The sequence below is a fragment of the Lissotriton helveticus genome, chromosome 11, assembly GCF_964261635.1.
Source record: "Lissotriton helveticus chromosome 11, aLisHel1.1, whole genome shotgun sequence".
In the NCBI taxonomy this organism is placed as follows: Eukaryota; Metazoa; Chordata; class Amphibia; order Caudata; family Salamandridae; genus Lissotriton; species Lissotriton helveticus.
This window is the reverse complement of record NC_136072.1, coordinates 1,056,677,820-1,056,700,055: the sequence shown is the minus strand read 5'-3', so window position 1 is coordinate 1,056,700,055 and position 22,236 is coordinate 1,056,677,820. Positions and strand designations below refer to the sequence as shown.

The 22,236-nt window shown below is 47.7% G+C and overlaps 1 protein-coding gene across 1 annotated transcript in view; it reads left to right on the top strand.

Moving 5' to 3' along the window:
• Positions 1-21,666, top strand: part of RSRC2 (arginine and serine rich coiled-coil 2) — a 266,569-nt gene extending 244,903 nt beyond the window's left edge. The window contains exon 10 of the mRNA XM_078667575.1: positions 21,049-21,666. Coding sequence (XP_078523701.1) covers positions 21,049-21,228 — 180 coding nt within the window. The 3' untranslated portion in view covers positions 21,229-21,666. The remainder of the gene's footprint in view (positions 1-21,048) is intronic.
• The last annotated feature ends 570 nt before the right edge of the window (positions 21,667-22,236 follow it).

Genomic DNA, 22,236 nt, shown 5'->3' with positions numbered 1-22,236 from the left:
GTTCCGGATGGATATGCACTGCAGAGGCTGGATAGAGTGCGTTGTAGAGGTGGCGGACTGGCCTTATTTTTCAAGTCCTCACTCTCCTGCACTGTAAAATGTTTATCCATTCCCTCGGACCCTTTTGAGGCCCTATATTTTTGTATTGCGAGTGCCTCCTCGAGCTCCTTTTCAGGAATTCTTCTATATAGGCCCCCTGGTTCCAGAACCAATTTTGGCACAGAGCTTTTTAGAATCCTGGAACCATATTTTGGTCGATCTCAATTCACCATTCTGGGTGATATGAATTTTCACCTGGAAGATATGGCCTCCAAAGACACATTTGCCTTGGTTAATTCCCTCGAGGCATGTGATTTTGTTCAAAAAGTACTTCATCCGACCCATAAAGCAGGGCATATCCTGGATGGGATATTTTCCAACGACCCCAGAGTAACTGTCTCTATGCCGGTACCGATAACTTGGTCCGACCATTTAGCAGTTCCTTTCTCCCTGGACATTCCTTGCAGGAAGGACAATACGGGTACTAATAGGAAGTGTCTCAAAAGAAGCTTCAGGAATCTTACGAGTGAGGCTTTGGCCCCTTTCATTCCTAATGTCAATGTTATCCTCCAGCGGTCGGTGGACGAGGCGGCTCAAGAACTCATTGTCTCTATGACCAAAGCAGTAGATGAGTTAGCCCCCTCCTTATCTAAATCTGTGGTGCGACTTAAGCCCACAGCCCCTTGGTTCACGGATGAACTGAGAGCCTTTAGACAGGAATGTAGAAGGAAAGAACGGAGATGGCGCAAATCATGGGATCCCAAGGATCGAGAAGCTTATAAGGGCCTGTTACGAGAATATAAAAACAGAGTTATCAAGGAGAAACAGGGTCATTTTACACACCTAACCTGTTCTCTTACATCATCTAAAGAGCTTTTTAAGATCGTAGACTCTCTATGCTCCCTCCAGGCTCCTGACCCTGTGGTTGCTTCTCAGGAGCTATGTAATAATATCTCAGATTTCTTCTATAAAAAAATAGATGATATCTATCTAGCTCTACAATCACAGAGGATCTCTCTGAGTGAGGCTAACTCCTCTAGAATTAAGCTTCTCGAATCCTGGGAAGTTGCTACCCCTCAGACTTTTCATCAGTTTCCGGCTCTTTCCCTGGAGGAACTCAATCTCCTCCTTGACAAAACAAAGTCAGCCTCTCCTCTGGACCCGGTTCCCTTGAAAATACTAAAGGAACATAGGGACATCATTCTTCCACCAATGTTGGAAATAATGAATGGAGCCATGGAGCAGGGTATTTTTCCTGCAGCATGGAAGAGAGCTGTAGTAAAGCCTCTTCTTAAAAAGCCCACATTGGATCCGGGTTTACTGCAGAACTTCAGGCCAATATCCCTTTTGCCGGCTCCTGCCAAAATGTTGGAGGCCCACTTGAATTGTCATCTCTCCAACTTCCTTGACTTTTCAGGGTTCCTGGATGGGTCCCAACATGGCTTTCGAAAGCTACATAGCACGGAGTCCGCTTTGACCATGGTCACGGACAATATCCGCCGGAAGGTGGATCTTGGTCAATCTACCGTGCTAGTCCTGCTGGATCTTACAGCAGCTTTTGATACCCTGTCTCCCTTAACTTTAACATCCAGGTTAAGGGAGGCAGGGGTAGCAGGGCCGGCTCTCAGTCTCCTGAGCTCTTTTCTTCATCAACGTGAGCAGCGTATAACGCTGGGAGACTTCCTCTCCCCTGCAAAGTCTTTGCAATGTGGGGTGCCACAAGGGTCGGCCTTAAGCCCGACCCTGTTTAATATCTATGTGGCCCCCCTTGCAAGACTAGTAAGATCGCAGGGGATGGAGGTAGTGTCGTACGCTGACGACACGCAGATCATGGTGTCCCTGACCCACTCTGTTGATGTCGCCGCGTTCAACTTTAGGGCCTGCATGCAGCTTGTTGCAGAGTGGATGGTTTTCAACTCCCTAAAGTTGAACGGCGACAAGACTGAAGTCCTGGTCTTTGGTAAGGACCAGGGCTTGTGGTCAGATGAGTGGTGGCCTTCATCTTTGGGCATTTGCCCTATCCCGACACAATCTGCTAGGAATCTTGGCGTCATTTTTGATACCCGGCTTTCCATGGAACTCCAGGTCAATAGGACCGTGGCCACCTGTTGGGGTGTCATTAGGACCCTTAAAAGAATTGTCCATTATCTTTCCCCTCAGGCACGCAAGCAGGTTGTTATCGCCCTTGTTGGTTCACGGCTTGATTACTGCAATTCACTCTATGCCGGGACCAACAAGGGCCTCCTGCAGCGCCTGCAGGTTGTACAGAATGCGGCGGCGCGTTTTGTACTGGCCCTGCCTTGGTTGTCATCTATGACCGTGGCTAGGAAGAGTCTCCACTGGCTCCCTATCTCTTCAAGAGTTTCGTTTAAACTTCTCTGCCTCACGTACCGTGCCCTTACAGCAGGTCCGACCGACGCTTTGGGATCCTTGCTCAAGAGGTATGTCCCAAACAGATGTTTACGCTCATCAGAGCTAAACCAACTGGTGGTTCCACGAGCTAAGAAGGCTAGATGGGGGAGCAAGGCCTTCTCCATTCTTGCACCCCAGCTATGGAACCTACTTCCCCTGGAGATCAAATTACAGCCTTCCCTTGATCGCTTCAGGAAATCGCTGAAGACCTGGTATTTCATTAAAGCATATCAGTAAGCTCTTGTTTTTAACTGCCTTTGCTAGGTTATTTTGAGTTAGGCGCCTTGACGCCCAGTGGGCATAGCTGCGCGTTATAAAAGCCTGTTCATTCATTCAGACATCGGTGCTCGACTGGGACCATATTCCGAGATGAAGCCAATGTACCTTGAATTTTTCATGCCACTGTCAACTGAGCATCAGATTGAGGCATTTAGGGAGGAAATGTTGCATTTATTCGGGACGGTTCCAAGTTACGTAGGTGTGGCTTCAGGCCCTTTGGGCCTGCTGGATCAGTCAGTTATACTTCCACCAGTCCATCTGTGGCGCCAGCTGACACCGTTGGGCCACAGCCTGCCCCTGAACTTGCCACCAAGGAGTTCCTCAATACCTTTGCTGCAGGTCGGATCAGTGGTTCCCATCTCTGTTCCAAAGGCGACAGCTCCAGACTCTGCCCCAAGTGGCTGATCCAGAACAAACTTCAGCCAGGCTGTATCCTGTCTCACTGTGAGATGACCAGAACACAACCTGTAACCTTGGATGATTCCCTTTACCGTTTCATTGTCTCCGCACCAGTGCCACAAAGAGTTGAAATAAAATTTTGCTTTTGACTCTGCGCTATGGAGTTTTAGCAAAATCCCCATAAGGAAGACTATGACAAGGAGGAAAGACACTTCATCCTTACCCCTACTGATTTCTACCTCTACCTCCAAAATAGTACTTGTATAAGCACAGGGGTGTTGAATTTAATCAAACATCTCCTTGTCCATGGGGCAGGTTGCTTCATAAATCTACTACTTGTCCTGTGACAAAATACACTTGTCCCTTATGTGCCATGCAATGCGGAGAGAAATTGTGGTAGCAATCTCATTAAAAGAGCTCTGAAATAGCCTCTCTGATTATGTTAGAGTTCCTTCCATAGTAGGGTTTGAATACTAGCAATCCCCTTATGTTGCCACGTTTCTGCACATCTACACACAGGGGCTGTCTGTGATGGAAAGCAATAGTTCCAGGTTTGGAAGGCCGTTTTGAGTCTGTGCAAACCTACTAACTTGCATGTTTTAAGCGTTTTCCCCAACTCTTCTATAACCCTTTGCGTGCGGAGGAGGGCCGGGGGCCGTCCTGACCACGGCCAGTCATAAATCACCCGCACCGCGGCGGAATTCTCGCCGTGGTCAGCGGGTTAATCTTTTTCCCACTCCTGACAATGGCAGGCATACAACTTCTTCCAGGGTTGGTAAAAAGGTGGTTGAAGGGAAAGTGAACTTGCAAACACTCAGATTTTCCCATGAGCAAATCTACACCTGCAAATTTGCTCATGCTAAATGCTGTTTACAAATATTTTCTAGGAGTATTATTTCTTGGCCTACTTCTGTAAAGTCACAGAAGCCGTATATCTGCACTTAATGCAAGGACATGGGTACACTTTTGAGACTTTATTTGATAGTTGGGCCCCTAATTAATTCTGGCATTAACCATAACCTATTGCGTTTATTAAAATTGTCTCCCTCTCCGTCGGCTAGCTTCACTGTGAGTGACAGCATTCGGTTCTTTCACAAGGAGCATTTCGACACACAGTTGTTTTGTTCAGTGCCAGGAACTACTGTGGCAATGTGTGCTTTTTGAGGCAAAAACAATTTTTGCTTTTGCCAATGTTTGTGATAATGGTGAGGGCCCAGCAGCTCCCACACAAATAAGGTTTCACAAAAACCATGCCAAAACAAGTCATGCATCAACAAAAGCAAAAGGCTGACCATCAATTTCAGATCTACTGGCTTTACCAATGCTTATTTATTTTTGTTTCCCATAATCTTATGAAAACTGGTTACATTGATTTTTCATTAAAAGTATTTTTGGGAGTTTCCCGACATTCCATTGAGAAGTAGAGGGCAAGATGGCCGCTGACTGACTGCAGAGGACAGTCTCACTCGGCCCACTCTCCTCCCAAGGTCTAACCTGACAATAGGAATGCCGGCATGATTGGGGCGATCGAGCTCCTTTACTGTCTACAGAACCTGGCCCCCTCGCGCTGGATACAAAGAATCACAAAACTTTTTTCTTACCGATTTCAGCGCTCCCTCTCTGCTGGGATTCGACAGCTACAGGACGGCGCAGATATGACACCAAAGGGGATCAAGCAGCAGCAGCAGAAGGAGATCGATCCCACAAAGAGGCCTCCAGCAAACAGTGGCAAGGATTACAAGGAGGCACTAGTTCCGGCTCCAAGAACCGCGACACAACTCAGGAAAAACGTTGGAAAGCAGACTGAGATAGTTCGTGGTAATGGCATCGGAACCAACACTCGAGGTGTAAGGGATTCCATGAAGTCCATTACTAGCGGCGGCATCGGAGCGAGATTAGCGGGGGCCGGTATTAAGGACCAGCAACTTCGCCAATCCAGGCTGAAGGAAGCATTTCCTGCTAAAACTACGGCGAAATCGGCATTAGCAGGCAGCACGGCAGAGAACAAAGCAGGCCAAACCAACATCTCCGAGAAAGCTGTTGCTCAGCAACAACGGAGGCAGAGTCAGAACATTCCACATCTCGACGATGCTGCTACATCAGATGAAGCTGCGGGGCAGAAGCAAGAAGAACGATACTCTCAGACCCGCGAGGAGCCCACAAATGCAGCACACAAGTAAGGGGGCAGACTCTATGACTAACAGTATTGTGATTCTTGAAAACTTGGGAGCTGGCAGTAAGCTAGCAAGTGGTGTGATCACTGGGGCAGCAGGCTTTTCTGACGGAAATCATTTTGGGAAAGCCACCATGAGCATCGAGGCAAACACTGAGGGAGCCAGGAGAAGGAATGTTCCAACTCCCGCCAAAGGGGGGTCCCAGATACAACTGAGGCTGGATGTTTTTATTCAGTAAATGAGGAGTCGGACTCTTATCTCTCTAGTGAAGGGGCAGAGGATAGTTTGTCCACAACTACAGACTCTGGCTCGGAGGTTGTAACAAAATCATCTACCCAGAAAGCTTCTCCAGGGAATAAAAACTTTCAAAAGACTAGAAAGAAGAATAAATCTAAAATGAGTTCCCCACACAGCCCAACAGCGCACGGTTCGAATTCAAAGCTTTGCTGGGACTACTCGGCCACTTCTCTGTTATATCAAGAGGATGTAACTGAAGGCCCCCAGATTGAGGGAGAGGGCATTGTCAATACTCCTCAGACCACCTCATTAGATTTAGTATACGCAACTCTGAAGCAAATGCAATCCGGAGCTAGATCTGCAAGTCGCAGAGCTAAAGTGCCGGCAAAAAAGATTCAGAGCTCTATGCGGAAAATGAATAAATTATATGAGGAAATGGCTGACAGTTTCTCACGTGGAAGAGCGAACAGGCAGACTGGAAGACTATGTTAGTCGCTGGCAGGAATTTAAAGAAGCGCAGGTGAAAATATCGGAGGACATGCAATGGAAAATGGAAGATTTCGAGAACCGACAGCGACGCAATAACATAAGACTTTTGGGGGTTGCAGAAGGTCTTGAGGGGCAGGATGCTAGGGCATATGTGGTTAAGATGCTTAAGGGTGCTAAGGCCACAACATGGAACTGGGAAAGTGAAGTGCAAAGGGCACATCGCTTTCCCCTAGTGCAGAGGAAAACCTATGGGGCCTCACAAGAGTCAAAGCCTAGAGCACTCCTGGTATATACTGGTAATTTTCTGGCAAGGCAGGAGATAATGGATAAAGCGAGACTAGAAGCAAGGCGCACATTTGAAGGGGTATCCTTCTTCGCACGCCCCGACTTCTGCCACGCCTCTGTGGAGAGAAGGTGGCGGCTTAGACAGTTGATTACGCCATGCCAAACTTTAGGTCATGAAGCTTACCTGCTATATTCAGCAAGATTAAAGATTATCGTAAAAGGTCATGCAAGGATGTTTGCCTCCGAAATTATGGCGCAGGAATATATTAATGAGCTCAGAAAGCAAAAAGGTGATTAGGAAGGAGAAGCTCCAGTTGCCCTAAAAGCTACGATTAAGCTTGATCGTTCTCTTTTCTTATGGTCAGGAGTTTAGAAATACATGTTGGTGATACAGGGGAGGAGGAGGGTGGGTGGCGACTACTGCACTCAAAAGTTGACACACATAGGTCATGCTTGACCTATTTGCCCGTAGAGAGGGGGGGGGGTTGGGAAAGGGGGCACTTTCAGGTTACACAGCTTGTACAGTACACACATTATAGTACGTTTGCTTTTTTTTGTTTGTTATCACTTTGTTTGCAGATTTAGTGAGTTGGTTTCATCTGAAGGCAAGACATTCGTTGTATTCTAATGACATGCAGAATTGCATCGATTAACATCTGCGGGCTAAATGATGTGACTAAGAGACTTAGAGTTGCTGCATTGCCTAAAACATTACGTTTGGATCTAGTTTGTTTACAGGAAACACACATAGGGGCGGTGAAAGGATACCTTTTGGAGCAGTTAGGGTTTAACCTATTGGCAAACACTAAACAGGGGACCAGAACTAGAGGCGTAGCGGTGCTGGGAAGGAGTAGGGACGTGGTTGTTGTTAGGAAGAAAGAGGATCAAGGGGTAGATGGATATTGATGGAAATGAAATTTAAGGGGGAGAAACTCACGTTGGTTACACTATACGGTTCTATGGAGGATGACCCCGACATTTTGCAATACCTAGACACAGAGCTGGCACAATGGCCCGAGCCAATTGTTTGCTGCGGTGATTTCAACATTCATGACCTTGCTAGCTCTTTCACAGAACCAGAGGGGCACTACCTAGGGAGGGAGAAGAAAACCTATAGAGCACTTGCAAATATGGCACAGCATAATTCCTTAGTAGACCCATGGATTAGGATACGTCCAAATGTAGATGGTAGCACATTCTTCTCCGCCCCTCACAAAGTCATGGACTATTTCGTGGTATCGAGCCCGCTGGTTCCTGGCTCTCAGATTGAAAAACACCCTCGGGTCGTGTCAGACCATAGCCCATTGGTACTAACTATTAAAATAGGACAAGCTCAAACAAGGGATACGCATTGGACTTTTGAAAGAGCATTGTTAAAAGATGAGGAATATCGTAAGTGTATGGAGGTGTGGATTAAGAATTTCTGGATTGTAAATAGGGGTTCAGCATCGCAGGGTATGGTCTGAGATGCCTTTAAGGCCAGGATTAGGGAAGAGACATTGAGTTTCACACTATATAAACAGAGGAGAGAGAAAGCTAAGATAAAAGAACTCTGTAAATGTCTCCTCAGAGTGAGCTATCCCTAGGTATTCAGCAGCAACTTCCAGTGGTGCAACACCTGCTTAAAATCATTGCGCTTAGAGCAGATGCCTTCGAATCTATTGCCAAAAAAAACGCAGAAAATTACCTCATTAAAAAGGAAAATACATATGAGCTAAGCGAGAGAGTGGGTCATATATTAGCCATATGAACTAGGCAAAGACTAGCTTCATCAGATATCAAGGAGGTCATTGATTGGCTGGGTAACTCTGTCTCTGAACCAGATATGGTGAGAGTAGTGTTTAGGAAATTCTACATGGATCTATATACTCCAGATAAGGGAAGTGATGTGGCGGATACAGAAAGGTACCTTAGTGCTATTCAACCGCCGAATTTGCCCGAGGAAGAGAAGATGGCTTTAGATCTACCAATTCAGCTAGAGGAATTCACCTCAGCTTTGAGTAGCCTCCCCTCGGGCAAAGCTGCTGGCCCGGACCAGATTCCGGTAGAATTTTATTAGGTATTTCAAGGAGTCTTGGGTTCCGATCTGTTCAATACCATGGTCCAGGCTCAGCAAGGGTAATCAATCCCAAACTCATTGGGAGGGGTGGATATTATTGTAATATTAAAGAAAGGGAAATCCCCGCTAGCTCCAGGACCATACAGGCCAATTACACTAATGAACACTGATGCAAAAACCTTTTCCAAAATCTTAGCGAAAAGGTTAGCTAGGATCATTGAGAGCTTGGTCAGCCCATCACAGCATGGTTTTATCCCCGGCAAAGGCTTCACCCAGCACATTAGGCAGGTAGTCACAATGTTTGTTGCGGCAGGAATCCCAGGAGACCCTTTAGCAGCACTCTTTTTAGACGCAGAGAAGGCGTTTGACCGGGTCTCCTGGGATTACCTCTCGGCAACATTGAAGTGGTGTGGCATTGGGGAAGGCTATATAAAAGCTATCCAGACCTTGTATAAAGATCCAACCGCTAGGATCAGGGTTAACAGGGGGTATTCAACGGCGGTCAAGGTCTCTAGGGGGACGAGGCAAGGATGTCCCTCCTCGCCCCTATTGTTCGCACTATACCTGGATCCTCTGCTGCGAAAGTTAGAAGCTAACCCTGATATTCCATCACCAAGGATAAATGGTAGAGAGGTAAACACTTTTGCTTACGCGTATGACGTGGCTATTTTAACATCTAACCCGTCTTTAGCTATCAGAAAAGTGGAGGATAAAGCACAGTTGTTTGGGCAGATCTCAGACTACAGTTTAAACAAAAATAAGACCCAGATAGTGAAAAATAGGTTTACATGCTGTGACGATCCACGAGTTGTTAGCTCTGCGGTTTACCTGGGGGTGGAGATCTCGGCCGATTTGGATAAAGTGGTGGAGATTAATATGAATCCTCTAAAGACAACTGTAAGGGCAGACCTAGAAATAATGAACAATCTCATTTGTCCATTGTTGGTTGCACTAATGTCATCAAGATGCTGGTTCTCCCAAAATATCTCTATTTTTTTAGAGCCATTCCTTTATACTTTGAAGCAAGGTGGTTTAATGCATTGGAGGCAATCCTTAACAGATTCATCTGGGCCCACGGCAAGACACGATGGGCTTATAGGTTTATCTCCCTTCCTAGAGAGAGGTGGTTGGGGTGCCCCCGACTTTAGGTTATATTACTGGGCAGCGGCACTACAATATATGCGGGGACTGATAGGTGGGGGGGGTCTTGATCAAAGGGTTACAAACAGCTCTACGGAGGTTTTGCGGCAGTTCTGGGGGTCGAGGTGGAAAACTGCTTTTTTAACTGTATCGATTTTCTATACTATAAGAGGACGAGATTTAAGACAGTTAGTGCAGCTATTAAAATTTGGAATACTTTTTTGAAGAAAGCTGGGTTGGCGAGATATAATAGGTATACGAAATTATAAAGGAATAGATCTTTCCCAGAGGCAGTCTTCGCGGATCCAACTATGGCCGGATGGGCTGGCGAAGGGATAATACAAATTGGGGATATTATGGACCATACTGGGGTGGCACAGTTTGCAGATCTAATAAAAAATATGGTATAGACAGCAGGAGGTTTTTTTAAATATCTGCAGGTTAGGATTTTTTTTAATACTAAACAAGGCGGTCCCGCTGGGTTTGGTAGTGATGAAATTTTGGATAAAATAAGGAGAGGTGATGACTGTTCAATTCGAAGTTTCTACGTATGTTTAGCCGCAGGCAAACCTGACGATATAGGTAAACATTCTAACAAATGGGCTGAGAAATTGAGTATCGAACCACAGTGGTTCCAGGAGTCATTGGATCTTGACATACAATTCTCTGCTCCGCTCCCTTGCAGGCACAGCATTATAAAACTCTATATTCGCTATATTTCACCCCAGCCAGAATAGCAAAATGGGGGGGGTACCACGGGGATTACTTGTCTGCGGTGTAACTTCCCAGAAGCAGATGTTCAAGGCATGTGGGCTGCTGAATTCATATCTATAGCATAGATCGCCGCCTAGTGTTGGGTCCGGATGATTGCACATTGTTGTCCTGGAAGAGTCTTAGAAGTATCACGAGATAGGTGACTCCTCCCCTGGACTACAGTGCGCATGGGCATCGACTCCATCCCCAGATTGTTTTTTTCCGCCATTGGTTTCGGATGTATATTCGACATCTCCAGTTAGGAATCGATATAGACTTTTCTTAAGGCCCGAAGGCCTTTTCTTATACCGTCTGTATTGTTTTGCGCTCGGTGCCCTGCTCTGTTCCGGCTCAGTTCCCGAGTCGGACATCCAGAGGAGTCGCGTAACTCTTCGGTGCTCGAAGCCCAGTCGACACAGCAAGACTTTCGACAGCACATCATGGAACGGAGTCCGTTCAAGAAATGTCCCGTGTGCGGATCCAAGTACCCCCACATCGACGTCCACCCGGTGTGCAACAAGTGCCTGTCGCCGGACCACGATGAAGCCACCTGTATGGCTTGTTCCAGGTTTCGATCGAAAAAGCCACTTCGGCGCGTGGCGCGCCAGGAGGCCCGGCAATCGGCGCCCCGGCACCGGTGGACATCTTCGACAGAGAAGAAGCAGACGAACAAGAGGATAATATGCAGATTTCCCCTCCGGCGGAGGACAATGACTACGAATACGACGCGGACGTCGAAGTTGTCGAGGATGAAGTCGTCGACGAGGTAGGAGACGACAATGAGGCCTACGGGGCCACAGGAGATAGCTCGTGTGAAGAGCTAAGCCCCGAACGAACAATTACTAAGGCTCAGGTCGAGGGATCGCCACACGGCCTTACCCAAGACCTTCCACCCGAATCCACGGCCTCGCCTACAGGCCCGGCTACGGACACTTCTGCGGAGCCTGCCTTGGCCAAAACGAAACCTTCGGTGTATACGAAAACGAAAGTGATACAGACGCCATCAAAACAAGACGTCTGTCCCTACGGCCGCCTCCTCGTCTTCAGACACGTCGGGGCAGCCGAAACCGAAGAAGGGCGTCGACCCGGGGAAGGCGACCAAGGGCGCCGAGCCGAAGTCGGTCAAGGGTGCCGAGTCGAAGTCGGTTAAGAGCGTCGAGCCAAAATCTGCCAAAGGCGTCGAACCGAAGACTGGGGCCCCGCACCCAGTGCTCAAGTCCTCCAACAAGACTACGTCGGCGCCTAAGGCTGTCGGCGCCGAAGGAGGGCACAGTGTGCCGAAGAGGGCCGATCCTGTGCCTCGGCCGGATACGGACAAGGCATCGACGCTAGAGTCTTCACTCGCAGGTGGTCCGAAGACGTCTGTCGGGTCGACGAAACCGTCCGCTTCCTTTACGAAGCAGGTGTCGGACTCTCTACGATGCATCAGGAACAAGGCTTCCGCGGCTGCACCGAAGGACGCTTCCACCGCGAGGCCGGCTGCCACGACGCCAAAGTCTTCGACACCACTCCTGTTTACGTTGCCGCCGAAGGTGGCACCAAAGGCCTTCGCACCACGGTCGGTCACCGAAGCGCCCGTCCACGTGTCTACGGCGTCGAAGCCTTCTCAGCCGCTTGGGAGCTTGAAACCTCGACGGCCCTCGGTGGAGGAGCAGTTGGAACACTTTATCGACGCCGACACCGGGAAACTGACCCTCTACAAGAGGAAAATCACGGCAACCCAGCCTTTGGAGTCCTACACCATTCCTTTAAATCGCAAGAAGCCTGCTGTGGACTCCCCAGTTCTGGTGGAGACTCTTGTTCCACGGACTCCACTAGTGACCACACCCTCACCCGCTTATTCTGATGTGGAGGGTGGAGAAGGTGAGGACGAGGAATATAACTTTCCTGCCAACACAGATCCTGAGGATCACCAAGACTCATGGGCAGATGCGGGGGACCCAGGGGATCCGCAAAATGCCCAGGACCCTCAGGTGTACAATGTCAAGACCTCTCCTACTGAGGATTCGGCGGCATTTAATGCTCTAATTGAAAGGGCGGCTAAAAACCACAACGTCCAGCTGCATGCTGACCCTATCGAAGTGGACTTCCGCTTTGATACCTTTCCCACGGCAGAAAAGACTGTCAAGACACTCCCCATGCTGAAAGGGGTTCTCAAACATGCTACAGACATTTTTAAGGAACCCACACGGGCCAGGGTGATCAACCCTAGGATTGAAAAGAAATATAGGCCGGCACCTGGTGACCCCACCTACATCAAGGGCAAGTTGCCATTGGACTCTCTGGTCGGTTCTAATGCCCGGAAGAGGGCGAACTCTCAGACCACTGGTGATGCTCCTCCCCCTGACAAGGAATCGAAAGTGCTGGAGGCATCAGGGAAGAGGGTGGCGGCTCAAGCGGCCAATGTCTGGCGTATCTCTAACACTCAAGCGCTACTGGCCAGATATGACAGGGCACACTATGACACACTAGAGACCCTGTTGCAACATCTTCCATCCAGATCAGTATAAGGAGGCAGCGGAGATGCTTATTCAGGAAGGGAAGCTTATCTCCAACGCTTCAATTAAGTGTGCACTGGACATGGCGGACACCGCGGCCAGAGCCATTAACACCAGTGTCATGTTAAGACGCCAGGCCTGGCTTAGAATCTCCGGTTTCAAGCCGGATATACAAACCACCATCCTCAATCGGCCAGTAAACCCAGATAGGTTATTTGGTCCTGAAGTGGATACCACCTTAGAAAAGATAAAAAAGGATACCGAGACTGCAAAATCCATGGGGGCTCTCCAGTCCCAGCAGTTTGAGGCAGCACTTTTCGTCGCTCAGGCAATAGAGGTGTTTCCAGAGGCCAGATGTCCCAGCAAACACAATACAATAAAGGTGGGGCGCAGTCCTCGTACACCAAGCAGAGTAGAGGCGGCTATCTGGGCAACCGCACCAAGGGCAAGTCAAGTCAAGTCAAAGAATTTATATAGCGCACTACATACCCAGAGGGTCTCAAGGCGCTTAGGAAGGGGAGGAGGATTACTTGTCAAATATCCATGTTTTAAGTTGCTTTCTGAATGCTAGGTGGTTTTGGGTAAGGCGAAGGTAAGTGGGGAGTGAGTTCCATGTTCTAGCAGCCAGGTATGAGAAGGATCTGCCTCCCATGGTGGTCTTGTTGATGCGAGGTACAGTGGCGAGGGCTTGGCTGGAAGAACGCAGTTGGCGGGAGGGGGTGTAGAAGGACAGTCGAGAGTTGAGGCATTCTGGTCCGATGTCGTAGAGTGATTTGTGTGCGTGGGTTAGCAGTCGGAAAGTGATTCTCTTATTGACGGGTAGCCAGTGGAGGTCTTTCAGGTGACCAGAGATGTGTTCGTTGCGTGGGATGTCTAATATGATCCTGGCTGAGGCGTTTTGGATTCGTTGGAGTTTCTTCTGGAGTTTAGCGGTGGTACCTGCGTAGAGGGTGTTTCCGTAGTCCAGTCGGCTCGTGACCAGAGCATGGGTGACAGTTTTCCTGGTTTCGGTGGGGATCCAGCGAAATGTTTTTTTGAGCATGCGAAGAATATTGAAGCAGGATGAGGATACGGCGCTGACTTGTCTGTTCATTGAGAGAGAAGAATCCAGGATGACGCCTAGGTTCCGTGCGTGGTCTGTCGGGATGGGTGCTTTTCCAAGGGCTTCCGGCCACCAAGAGTCATCCCATGCAGAGGGGGATGTGCCTAAGATGAGGACTTCTGTTTTATCTGAGTTCAGTTTCAGACGGCTGTGTTTCATCCATTCGGCAACTTCTTTCATTCCTTCGTGTAGGTTAGTTTTGGCGGTGCTGGGGTCATTGGTGAGAGAAAGGATTAGTTGAGTGTCATCCGCGTAAGAGATGATGTTGAGGTTGTGTTGGCGGGCGATGGCCGCGAGGGGGCTCATGTATACATTGAAGAGGGTGGGGCTGAGTGAGGACCCTTGGGGTACGCCACAGATGACTTCAGTGGCCTCGGACTTGAATGGTGGAAGGCGGACTCTCTGGGTTCTTCCGGTGAGGAACGAGGTGATCCATTCAAGTGCTTTTCCTTGTATTCCGATGTTACTGAGGCGTTGTAAAAGGGTGCTGTGGCAGACTGTGTCGAATGCTGCAGAGAGGTCAAGGAGGATGAGGGCGACTGTGTCTCCATTGTCCAGTAGAGTTCGAATGTCGTCTGTTGCTGCGATGAGGGCGGTCTCAGTGCTGTGTTTTGCTCGGAAGCCAGATTGTGAGGAGTCGAGGGATTTGTTGGCTTCGAGGAAAGCGGCGAGTTGGTTGTTGACAGCTTTCTCGATGACTTTGGCCGGGAATGGAAGGAGCGAAATGGGGCGGTAATTTTTGAGTTCGGTGGGGTCCGCTGTGGGTTTTTTCAGAAGGGCGGTGAGTTCAGCGAGTTTCCAGTTTTCCGGGAAGGTGGCGGAGTTGAAGGAGCAGTTGATGACGTCCCGGAGGTGCGGTGCTATGACGGAGTCTGCTTTGTTGAAGATGTGGTGAGGACATGGGTCTGTGGGGGATCCTGAGTGGATGGAGTTCATCAGGCGGATGGTGTCCTCAGTGGAGATTGGGTTCCAGTCATTAAGGGTGTTCTCGGGGGGAGAGTGTTCAGCAAATGGTTGGTTGGGTTGGTCTCCGGGTTGGTTGTCGAAGCTGTTGTGGATGTCTGCAATCTTGTTGTGGAAGAATGAGGCTAGGGAGTCGCAGAGGGCTTGAGAGGGGGTGATGTCGTTGGAGTTGGCCGAGGGATTGGAAAATTCCTTGACGATGTTGAAAAGTTCCTTGCTGTTGTGGGCGTTGTTGTCAAGTCGATCCTTGAATGCTGTTGTCTTGGCCTTTCGGATAAGTTGGTGGTGAGTGCGGGTGGCGTTTTTGAAGGCGTCCTTGGTGCTAGTGGTTGGGTCTTTTTTCCAGGCCTTTTCAAGGGAGCGGCAGAGCTTCTTGGACTTCTTAAGATCATCGTTGAACCATGAGGCCTTCTTGTTGCCAGGTTTGCTTTGACGTTTTTTCAGTGGTGCTAAGGTGTTGGCGGTGTTGGATAACCATAGGGTGAAGTTGGCGGCGGCTTGGTCTGGGTTAGAAGAGTGGGCTGGGGTGTTTAGAAGGAGCGATGAGGAGATCTGGTCGGTGGTGATTTTGTTCCAGTTTCTTTGCAGAGTTGGTTGGAGGTGGTTGATGGGTTTTGGCTTGTTGTAGGTGAAGTGAACGCAGCTGTGGTCAGTCCAGAGGAGATCCGTAGTGTGGCTGAAGGAGACATGATTGCTGGAGGTGAAGATGGGGTCGAGTGTGTGACCTGCGATGTGGGTGGGGGAAGTGACCAGTTGTTTAAGTCCGAGGTTGGCGAGGTTGTCCAAGAGGGTGGTGGTGTTGCGGTCGTTGATCTTTTCAAGGTGAAAGTTGAGGTCTCCCAGAAGGATGTAGTCTTTGGAGGGGAGCGCGTGAGGAGTGATGAAGTCCGTGATGTCTTCACTAAATTTTGCGCGGGGTCCTGGTGGTCTGTAGAAGAGGGTGCCTCTGAGTGTGGTCTTGGGGTCGATGTGGATCTGGAAGTGAAGGTGTTCGGAGTTGGCGAGGGCAGAGGTCGTGGAAACAACAACTCCCGCTCCTCTGCCACCAACAAACAGTGACACCCTGTCACTGCCCCCCGACCATACTACACCTGTCGGGGGGAGACTCCAGCAGTTCCTGCCCGTCTGGAAATCCATCACCACAGATAGGTGGGTCCGGAAACTTATCCAGTTCGGTTATTGTCTGGAGTTAACATCCACTCCACCCAACATGCCACCAAAGCACCGTCCTATGTCCACAGAGAATTTGCACTTATTGCAGCAGGAGGTACTCGTCATGCTGCAAAAAGGGGCAATCGACTCGTACCAGTGGAGGAAGAAGGCACGGGAGTGTACTCCCTGTACTTCTTAATCCCAAAAAAGGACGGGTCCCTAAGACCCATACTGGACCTCAAACCCCTAAATCAGTACATTCTATCAGAACACTTACATATGCTCACACTGCAGCAGGTTCTCCCGTTGCTCAATCAGGGAGACTTCCTCGCAACCTTGGATCTCAAGGATGCCTATTTCCACATTCCACTGCATCCATCACACAGAAAATACCTCAGGTTCACTATTCAAGGTCGGCATTATCAGTTCAAGGTCCTACCTTTCGGGGTGACCACGGCGCCCAGGGTGTTCACGAAATGTCTGGCGACAGTAGCTGCGCACCTCAGGAGGCAGAACGTTCACGTTTACCCTTATCTGGACGACTGGCTTATTCAAGCAAAGTCGGCCCAGGAGTGCGCCGCCAACATGTCCCACACCATTCACCTTCTTCACGATCTGGGATTTTCACTCAATTATCCCAAGTCGCACCTTCAGCCAGCCCATGTGCGGCAATATCTGGGTGCAACGATCGATACTCTGGCAGCCACAGCTCAGCCAAATTCTGTGAGGATCGACAGCATTCAGTCACTGATCCAGAAGTTCAGACCACAACACTCGCTTCCAGCAAGAGTGTTCATGCAGTTGATAGGCATGATGGCCTCCTGCATCTTCATAGTCCCGCACGCGAGGCTACATATGCGTCCGCTCCAAGAATGCTTAGCTCATCAGTGGACGCAGGCTCAAGGACAGTTGAACGACCTAGTGTTGGTGACCGGTCGGGCATACAACTCTCTGCATTGGTGGAATCCACACAACCTTTGCAAGGGCCGACCGTTCCAGGAGCCTGTGCCACAGATTATCCTGACGACGGACGCATCTCACCAGGGTTGGGGAGCTCATGTACTCCATTACACAGTGCAGGGACCATGGACAACGCAGTAAAAGAAGATGCACATCAACTACCTAGAACTGATGGCAATCTTCATGGCATTGAAGTCCTTCAAAGTACATCTGTGCAACAAAGTCGTGTTGATCCGGACGGACAACATGACGGCCATGTACTACATTCAAAAGCAGGGAGGTACACACTCTCCACAGTTGTCTCATCTGGCTCAGAGCATGTGGAAGTGGGCCATTCAGAGGAACATCTTCCTCATGGCGGAACACCTCCCGGGCAAGGACAATCAGATGGCGGATCTGCTCAGCAGGTACAGCCACCAAATGCACGAATGGGAAATACATCCATCAGTACTCCGCCCGTACTTCCAGCAGTGGGTCATCCAGAGATAGACCTGTTTGCCACAAGGGAAAACGCAAAATGCCAAAGCTTTGCCGCCAGGTTCCCTCACCGACAGTCGCAGGGCAATGCGATATGGATGAACTGGTCAGGCAGATTTGCGTACGCTTTTCCCCCAGCACCTCTCATACCGCTGGTGGCACGAAAGCTAAGGCAACACTCGATGACGCTCATCCTGGTTGCTCCAACGTGGGCACGCCAACCATGGTACACCACGTTTCTAGACCTCTCCGTGGTACCGCATCAAAGGCTGCACCTCACGCCCAGACTTTTGACGCAGAACTGTGGCGACATTCAGCACCTAGATCCGCAACAGCTCAACCTGGCGATCTGGCTCCTGAAGTCTTAGAATTTGGCTACCTTAACTTGCCTCCTGACTGCATGAATATCATACGGGAGGCAAGAAAGCCCACCACCAGAGCTTGCTATGCAGCAAAATGGAAGCGGTTTGTCATTTACTGTAACGAACACGACATCAACTCGCTAGATGCATCCACTCCCAACATCATCTGTTATTTGTTACATCTTTACAAATGCAATCTAGCATATGCTTCCATTCGGATACACTTATCCGCCATAGCGGCTTATCTCCAAAACAGGCAGCATCTCTCCGTTTTCAGGGTTCCTGCCATTAAAGCCTTCCTAGAAGGACTGAAGCGGGTCATCCCTCCCAGGACCCCGCCAGCTCCTGTATGGAACCTCAATGTGGTCCTCACCAGGTTGATGTGCCCACCTTTTGAGCCTCTACATTCCTGTGAGATTCAGTTCTTAACGTGGAAAGTGGCTTTTCTCATTGGCATTACGTCTCTACGACGTGTAAGTGAGCTACAGGCGCTCACTGTACAAGAGCCATTCATTCAAATTCACTCCAACAGGGTGGTGCTGCGCACTAACCCTAAAGTGGTTTCGCAGTTCCATGTCAATCAGACTATTGAACTGCCCGCGTTCTTTCAAAACCCGGCGACAGTAGCTGAAAGAATGCTCCACACTCTTGATGTCAAACGAGCCTTGATGTATTACATCGATAGGACCAAAGCATTTAGGAAGACACAACAACTCTTTGTTGCCTTTTCGGCCCAGCACAAAGGCAACCCCATTTCCAAAGCAGGTATAGCGAGGTGGATCGTTAAGTGTATTCAGATTTGCTATCACAAGGCTAAGAGCACTTTAACGGTCCCCCCCCAGAGCCCACTCCACCCGTAAGCTGGGGGCCTCCATGGCTTTCCTTGGTAATATCCCTTTGGAAGACATTTGTAGAGCAGCCACATGGTCTACACCACACACATTTACTAAACACTACTGTGTAGATGTGAACTCCAAGCAGCTGTAGGGCAGGCTGTTCTTAAAACACTTTTTCAAACGTCTGCAGCTGGCACAGGCGGCCGCCGTTAATGGAGGGACTGCTATTTATTCTATGCTATAGATATGAATTCAACAGCCCACATGCCTCGAACTGAATATGCTACTTACCAGTATGCATCTGTTCTTGGCATGTAGGGCTGCTGACATTCATATCGCCCGCCCTCCTCCCCGGCGCTAGTAGCGGCTGCAGAATTTTACTTACTCTTAGCATGGCCATCGCTCACACAGTTACACTCCATCTTCGCCACAATGGCTAAAAACAATCTGGGGATGGAGTCGATGCCCATGCGCACTGTAGTCCAGGGGAGGAGCCACCTATCTCGTGATACTTCGAAGACTCTTCCAGGACAACAATGTGCAATCATCCGGACCCAACACTAGGCGGCGCTCTATGCTATAGATATGAATGTCAGCAGCCCTACATGCCAAGAACAGATGCATACTGGTAAGTAGCATATTCAATTATGCATATTTTTGCTACCTGTCCTCAATTGCATACTCTTATCAGAGATATAGAGATCTTCTTAGATAGATCCTTTGTTATCCAAATAACTCTTACATTAACCTGGATACTATTAGGGGGTCAGCCCAGAGACTGACATTTCCCAGCGGGAATTTATGTTCGTAGCCATGGCAGTCTTCAGATTAACTATAGCCAGGGCTTGGTTGGATAAAAACCCCCGGTTTTACAAACATGGCTGTCTAACCTCTTAGCTGCCTATAACTTGGAAAAAGCAATCTATTCACGGAAAGGCTGGAGAGGTAGACAACTTGGACTGAGAATATGGGAACCGATTAGTCGATGGAAGGAGGGCTTGGAGACCGGCCGTTGAGTATAGTATATTGATTGTTGTATGTATTAAATCTTCTGTGCTTCTTCTCACCTCTCATTCTTTATTCTCGTATGCTCTTATTGTTTTTCTCTTTTGACTCCTATAGGTTAGTGAGAGTGCTCCTTAGCTCGAATGGTTTTGTCTCTAATGAATATTATTAAGGAGCTCACTATGCTATAATTTATTGGAATGAAATATAATTGCAATATATTTCTATTTCATGTACTGTTACTGTTAAGATGTACTGTATATAGCTGTGTTAAGATGTATAATATGCGGAAGAAAAGCTGAAAAACTTTTAATAAATTTTTTTTTAATATATATATATTTTTGGTAAGTACAGGCATACATCGGCACATTTTACTAAATGATGCTGCAAAGAAATTATACCTACAATTTTATTGTAGTTATGCCGAAATGTTTTTGTATTTTTTTGTTTACATTTTTTATTTTTAAAGCACAGAATCATTAATCTTACTTTCAAGCTTCTGCAAATATATGCATCTAATCGGAGAGCATTCTGGTAGAATTATACATAGCCTCCTATTGCTAAACATTAAAAAATGTGTGTACACATTTTTATACTGGAACCACTGTCTGTGCAGTCTGAGCTTGCAAAATTTACTTGAGTGCTCAGCCTAATAATAAAGGCTTTTCATTAATGAACCATAAATACAAGCCCCAAGGACAAAACACACATCAAAACTGGTTACCTTTGACCCCAAACAATATGTCCCGGGCCTAGGGCGATAGGAATTCCACATCCCTGTAAGCACTTTCCCTGAAACTGAGTTGAGCTCCATATAGGGCACCCTCATATAGAGGAGAGTGCATCTCTTGTACTGGTTGTCTGCCAGGCCTCAGGTCTTGGTTTTGCTATTGTCCATGGTTAAAACCAAAGCAAACCTACTAACTGAAATTTTTCAGCCTGGGCCATCAGCTACATAGCCTTACTACTGTGTAATGAGACCATGACTGAGACCCTTATGACTACCTGATCAAAAGTGTATTCAGTTTAACCTGTGAGCCTTCTGGTTGACCAGCACCACAGGCCCACTCCTGGGGACCCATCTGTACAAACCCAAGAGCCTCTTGACTTTTTGCAGATCCATGTTATCGCATTTCTTATTTTTTGGTACGATTTTGTCACACTTACGTTGCTGATAGCGGTAAAGTATATCTGATCCTACACATGAAGTGGACAGTTCCAAATTGTCAGTTTTCTAAGGTTATTAAGCATTTGTGAAACTATGTGTCTAAAAAGCTGGCTAAGTCTGATTTATAGTTAGTATGAGTTTATACAATTGAGTGATGTCAAACCTGCTGCTCGTGTTCAATATACTTGAGCTTTATAATATTTAGATTACTTTATCATTCAAGGTTTCTTATTCTCATTTGTTTTTCTGTGACTGTTAGCAAGAAGAGGAAGCTGGCACAAGTAAACTTGACCAGGAAAGTTTTAAGACTCTGAAACAGCAAGAGGAGATGTTCCGAAATTTGGATGCACAGTACGAAATGGCACGCTCACAGACGCACACCCAAAGAGGAATGGGCTTGGGTTTTACATCTTCAATGCGAGGCATGGATGCAGTTTGAAAGACAGAACATGGCTTAGTCTTGGATGGTTTCACACTGTCATTAGAAAATGTTCTTGTAACCAAAAGGCTTGCATTCTAGCTTGCATGGATGTGCATTGACTTTTATTTATTGAGAGGGAAAAGATTTCTTTTGTAAATATCAGATCCGTAATACTGGTGTTAGTGTTGTAATCAAGTTCTGCCCACATTTATTCAACTTGATAACTATGAAACGATGGCATATTTTTAGTTAAAAGGTTAAACTTTTGTCATGAAAAATAGGCAAGTTCTATTTCATAGATACGCAGTGTCCTGTCGTGTGTACTTTTGTACTTACTGTTGTACAGTTACTCTCATCTCTTGAAACATGAAAGGCATATTGTGAAATATGTTCAAATTATTAGGGGCACATATTCCAGCGCACACCTGGATGTTAATAAAACATGTTTTTCTGTAATCCTTTGTGTTGGAATTTTTATTTTATTTTAATCTTCATTAATAGTTTGACTATGGCTGAATGTGCAAACATTGTGTTCAAGGCATGTGCGGCTGTAGATCAGAGATGTTTAATCTGTGGGGTGTGACCCCCCGTGGGGCCGTGGAGGCATGGAAAGGGGGTCACACACTTCATTTACTAAAAGAAATTGTCTCAGACAAATAGTTAAAATGCTTTCCTGTGCTGGGAAATCGAGGCCAGGCAGACTGCCAAACAAGTATTTCTACCAGTGTGTTGCTGGCCTGAAAGAAATGCAAATGTGCACAATGAGTAAATCTGCAAATGTAAAGAATTTGCATATTATCTCATTGTGCACATTTGCATTTCTTTCAGGCCAGCAGCACACTTGCAAAAAGTTGTGTTTACTTGTCTGCCTGACTTGATTTCTCAGGACAGGAGAGTGCTGTTGCAGTTAATTGATCAAATCACTTGAAGCTTTGTGAGTGATAAAGCTGTGAAGTGCTTGTTTGATTGTCTTTGTATTTACATAATGCTTACTATTCCTGAGAATGTGTTGAAGGGACAGTTATG